This window comes from Orcinus orca, chromosome X, assembly GCF_937001465.1.
Source record: "Orcinus orca chromosome X, mOrcOrc1.1, whole genome shotgun sequence".
Classification (NCBI taxonomy): domain Eukaryota; kingdom Metazoa; phylum Chordata; class Mammalia; order Artiodactyla; family Delphinidae; genus Orcinus; species Orcinus orca.
Window position 1 is genome coordinate 72,316,382 of NC_064580.1, and position 5,779 is coordinate 72,322,160.

Consider the following 5,779-nt stretch of genomic DNA (forward strand, 5'->3'; position numbering starts at 1 on the left):
TTTCTAGGTTAAAAGCAGATAAACCTTTACAATAGGACACCAGCAAATGAAAGCAGTTTCAATGAGGGAGAAGGGGGAGGGCAGAATATGGCAAATGATTCTCTCTACCAATAATTACTAAGTGTTTATCCTTTTTTTAAGAGAGAAAGAAATAGATCTCAACCAGATGCCAGACTTTCCTGCATAATAGACACAGTTTACATTTAACAACATAAGCTCTTGCTGCTCTGTGCTCTCATAAGAAATTACTCATTTCACAGGAAATATACGCTCTTTAGCTATATAAAGGAATGTCAGAATAAGCTCACCTTGTTTTTATTTTTTTCTCATTTTCTTGCATTTTCTTCAGATCTGTCTTCTTAGAGAAACTAATGCCTTAATGACTTTCTGGTAGCTGCAAGCCCTCTTTTATTTCTGCTAAATATATGAAAATGTATGCAAATTTAAATCAAGCTTAACCTAGGAGCTCTTGCAATATATTTAATGGAATTTTAAACCAATAAGGGAACTCTGATGCCGTCTTCTGTAAGTGCAAATATAATTATGCAACTAGGTTACGTTCAAAATTATGCAATGAAAGGTCATTTTTAAACTTCAGAGATCATGCTAGGTATCCGATGTTGCCTTTTCCCAGCTAGAGCAAATCTAAAATATTTGCATTTCACCCACTCTGCTTACAAGCAACGCATTTGCACTGGGCTGTGGAGCACATAGACTTGTCCTTCCCGAACTTATAAAAGCTTAGGCGGAATACAAGTCTTTGCTCTATTTTCCTCTAACCAAAATGTAAAAACAGTCCCATCTTCCCAAACTGAAAGTAAATTCAAGCTTGATGGGAATGGGGCGGGGGGAGGGGGGCGTTGGGGTTGGGGGAGGCGGTACTTAATGCCAAACAACCCTCCAGTCATCTCTCTCTCTCTCTCTGAATTTCCAGGGCACACTAAATGATTCCCATTTTCTTCAACTTATGTGGAATTGGTGGTGGGTTGAAGAAGTGTGTGTTAAAAACAATTTTCCTAGGGGACAACACTGGGCGCAGGTAGTCATGAATATTCTCCTGTGTACCTACTGGGAATGGGTTCGCTGAGTGTCTGGGGTGAGTGCATAGGAGGGTTACCCACTTCAGCAAGACTTGCCCCTGACAAAATTTGTGGGACCTCTGATGGGAGCTGACACGGAGCAGTAAAAAAACAAAAAACAAAAAAACTCAAATCTACCAATTAACCAACTGAATTCGGAGACAAACTTCAAAATAACTGGATTTTGCCAGTATCACATTAGATTTTACAATACTTTCTCCGAATTTTCCAGTGCTTCATGCCCTAAATCAATCTTTTCAGAAGGATCTGGGCATCTCTCTTAGATGCTTTCTGACCTTGGTATCGAGTTTCTTATAAATGATAAAATGAAATTAAACACATTGAAATAGCTCTTATTGGAATCATGGGCTTCAGTCTCACAGATTTAGGGTCCTATCGAAGACGTTCATTGCTCAAAGTTTGCAGTGGCATTTTGTTTTTCACTCCCCCTCACACAACTAACCGAGAACGCCACATTAATCTGAGGAAAATCCCTATCCGCTAAAATCTATAAGACATTTAAACTGGTTATATTGTTTTCTTAATATTCTTCTTTATTTAGGTTAATCTAAATAACCTAAAAAGTTCTAAAACCAGTTTGCCGCCTCACCCCTATCCCCCACCCCCCACCCCCCCACACACACACACGAACGCACATCCCTCTCATCCTTCCCCCTCCTCTACTAACATCCTCGATGTCCGAGAGCGGTGGGAGGTGGGGGGAAGGGTTAACCAAATAAGCTCCTGTCACTCAGCACTAGGCAGCCAATGGAGCCGAAAGATTGATTCACTTCCTGCTTGGGTCTCACAGAAACTCTCGAGCTTCGCCAGCCTAATTTGGAAAGCTAGCCCGGCCTCCCGTGCCGCCATTGGCCGAGTCCGCGGAAGGCCAGGCCGAGACGCGCTGCAATTGGCCTCGGCGGGTGCCGGTAACTCGCTTTCGCGGCTTTCGCTCCCCTGTACCATAGATGTCAAAGGCTGAAGCTGCTCCCTTTGCCACATTATAACTAGTAGGGGATCCTCACCGACCATGGCCACAGCTGCCTCGAATCCCTACAGCATTCTCAGTTCCAGCTCTATGGTCCATGCGGACTCTGCGGGAATGCAGCAGGGGAGTCCTTTCCGAAACCCTCAGAAACTTCTCCAAAGTGATTACTTGCAGGGAGTTCCTAGCAATGGGCACCCCCTCGGGCATCACTGGGTGACCAGTCTGAGCGATGGAGGCCCATGGTCTTCCACACTGGCCACCAGCCCCCTGGAACAGCAAGACGTGAAGCCTGGGCGCGAAGACCTACAGTTGGGCGCAATCATCCATCACCGCTCTCCGCACGTCGCCCACCACTCTCCGCACACTAACCACCCGAATGCTTGGGGGGCGAGCCCGGCTCCGAATCCGTCCATCACGTCGAGCAGCCAACCCCTTAACGTGTACTCGCAGCCGGGCTTCACGGTGAGTGGCATGCTTGAGCACGGCGGGCTCACTCCACCGCCGGCCTCTGCCTCCACGCAGAGCTTACACCCAGTGCTCCGGGAGCCCCCAGACCACGGCGACCTAGGTTCGCACCACTGCCAGGACCACTCGGACGAGGAGACACCAACCTCGGATGAGTTGGAACAGTTCGCCAAACAGTTCAAACAAAGAAGAATCAAGTTGGGCTTCACGCAGGCTGACGTGGGGCTGGCGCTGGGCACACTGTACGGCAACGTGTTCTCTCAGACCACCATCTGCAGGTTCGAGGCCTTACAACTGAGCTTCAAGAACATGTGCAAGCTGAAGCCGCTGCTGAACAAGTGGCTGGAGGAGGCTGATTCGTCCACAGGGAGTCCGACCAGCATTGACAAGATCGCGGCGCAGGGCCGCAAGCGCAAGAAGCGAACCTCTATCGAGGTGAGTGTCAAGGGCGTACTGGAGACGCATTTCCTCAAGTGTCCCAAGCCTGCCGCGCAGGAGATTTCCTCGCTGGCAGACAGCCTCCAGTTGGAGAAAGAAGTGGTGCGTGTCTGGTTCTGTAATCGAAGACAGAAAGAGAAAAGAATGACTCCACCAGGGGATCAGCAGCCACATGAGGTTTATTCGCACACGCACACGGTGAAAACAGACACGTCCTGCCACGATCTCTGACTGCAGGAAGCGAGGAAGCAACCGGCCGCACTGGGAGCAGCGCGGATTTCTCTTTCTCTTCCACTCTCTTCCTTTTACTCCAGCTTTTTAATTGCTATTTCTCTAGCTCTCTGTCTCTCTCTCTTTTTTGTTGTTCGTTCTTTCTTTTCCCCCTCCCTCCAATTTTTTTTTTTAAATAGGGGACTCTAACATATTAAGAAAGAAAACACACACACGCATTCAGGCTTCTCAACGCGGATACACAGTTGCCTTAAGCGGTCCAGGCGGGGACCTCATATCCCCTGCGCCAGGCAACAGCTCCCTCCAACCTTTTCTGCTGATCAATATATATTGTTTACTTTGAGTAAGGTTTTTTGTTGTTTTTGTTTTTGTTTTGTTTTGTTTTTGGTCGCTCCTCTCTAGGAAGAGAAAGGAGTGGGGTAACTTGGGGGCGGGGTAGGGATGGGGGACGGGGGTGGGAAGACAGATGTGTGCCTCTGAATAACCTTTCAGCGCCTTGGTTATAGCAGCTGTATTTCAGGTGAAATCTGTTTTACAATAGACTAGTTTTGCATTTTTTAAAACTTCTATAGCGTTTCTAAATGTCTGCGGTGTTTTACTATAAGATGTACACAATATTTGTGAGACAATTTGTATCTAATCGACCACTCCATATTATTATTGCTATTATTATTCCTTCATTGAGCAGATGGTCTTTTAATTGCTTAGAAAAGGAAGAGGGGGAGAGATGCCTACCCATCCACCGATCCCCTATCCCAAATCTGTATGGAGAAGAGAGGATACAGTGGAGAGAGTTTGTTGATGATATTGGAGATACATACATATATATGTGTGTGTATATATATATATATATGTGTGTGTATATATGTGTATATATATATATATATATATATATATACACACACACACACACACACACATATATATATTTTTTTTTTTCCGGGGGGTAGCCGAGTTCCTAGGGTAGGCAGAATAGGCAACCGATTCTCTTTGCAAACTAGTACGAAGGAGGAGAGGCGATTTCGAAGCTTTCTGCCCTCCTTCCCGCAACTGTGGAGCCCCCACAGGCTTCCACAGCGCATCTGGGTTCCCTGGAAGGATTCCGCAGCTGCGCTGGGCAAAAGAAGTCGTCCTGAGGAGTGAAGAGTGCTCCTCACCTCCCGAAGTCCTTAATGCCTGCACTCGGAGCTCTCCACCCGCCCCGCGCCTTGCCAGGCCGACTGCCAGCTTGATCCCACCTTGGCCTTTCTAGGCGAAGGACTTTGCCTTCACACCCGATTGCTTTAGCTGGAGACGACGACCCGACCCGGAGACGCTGGCGACAGACTGGGTCAACGCTTTCAAGTTCGTTTCACCTCCAGTTTACTGCCTGTTCCGTGAGTGAGAAACCCTCCGGGAAGGGTGGCGAGGGGGTGGTGGACCGGCGTTCTCTGCTCTGTGCAGAAGGACAATGAAATGATTGGCAAAGGTCACAGGGATTCTGGTCTAGCCGCGTACCACCTCCTCTCCCGTATATACGGCTGTCTCTGAGTGGGCTCATGGGGAGCCATCTCCGTGCCTCCAACAAGCACAGCTGGTAGAAGCCCATGGCGAAGATTGAGCTAGCTAGCGAGCGCCTGGGTGGCTGGGGTTTTTTTTTTCCCTCTTCTTCTTTTTATATCTCTCTGTGTGTATGTGTCTCTGTGCGTGTGTGCGTGCGCGTGCAAACGTGTGTGTGTAGATAGCTGTGTGTATCGTATTACTATTTACAAAAAAGAAAAAACTACAAAAAAATTTCGCTAGTCTGTGTAGAGATCCAAAAATTATGCAGTTGCTGTGGCTTTATTGCTAGCTCTCATGTCCACATGCCAGGTCCGGAGGCTCACCTCATTCCCAAGGAGCACACATTGCTGGGCCGGACATGCACCCAAACACTCAGCCGCTGCTCGCCAGACCTGGCTGGGGGCTCCGTAAACCCGGGCCGGCCTCCTGGCCCGACCTCCAGACGCAGCTGCGGTAGACAAAGCTTCAAACTCCCTATAAGGACCTGAAAGCCTATGGCCGCTTTTTGAGGATGCGCTAGTAAGGGCTGCCAGGGCCCCGGTCCACCACACTGTATCCCCCAGCTGTCGGTCGAAGAGCATGTGTTAATTAAAATCCCGGATCCTTTTTTTATTTTTTTGCCAAGCTTCTGCGTTCTGTTGGTAGTTGTGTTTCAGTTCTGGGATTTTTTTCCCCCACAAGGAGTTCATGTTTTACAACTGTTAGGGTTTTCTTTGTTTGTTTCGATATTTTTTCTTTGCAGTTAACCGCTATGATTCAAACCTGAGTTAACCCAAATATTTCTGCCGACTTTATAATTGTACAGTTTTGTATAAAACGTTTTTGAAGTTATTAATTTAAAGAAAGATCATTTAGTTTATTCATTTAGTAACCGATGTATAATAAACGCTATTTTCATTAAGAGTTGCTTTTTCAACTATTTTATTCAAATTGCCTATTGCAGTTGCCAGCAATTATTTATTTTCAATAAATTCTGCATTGTGTTTAAAAGGAAACTTTCAAATATGAGTTGGGTGTCAAAAGTAAAACAATTCGC

The 5,779-nt window shown here is 46.9% G+C and overlaps 1 protein-coding gene across 1 annotated transcript; it reads left to right on the forward strand.

Annotated features, from left to right (window-relative positions):
- The first annotated feature begins 1,818 nt into the window (after positions 1–1,818).
- POU3F4 (POU class 3 homeobox 4) lies at positions 1,819–3,614 on the forward strand. Its single transcript, XM_004278910.4, has one exon. It carries the CDS (start codon positions 2,110–2,112, stop codon positions 3,199–3,201), a length of 1,092 nt encoding a protein of 363 aa, XP_004278958.1. The 5' UTR covers positions 1,819–2,109; the 3' UTR covers positions 3,202–3,614.
- Positions 3,615–5,779: the final 2,165 nt, after the last annotated feature.

Coding starts and splice junctions, on each gene's coding strand:
- POU3F4 (XM_004278910.4), top strand. CDS start 2,110: ATGGCCACAGCTGCCTCGAATCCCTACAGCATTCTCAGTTCCAGCTCT.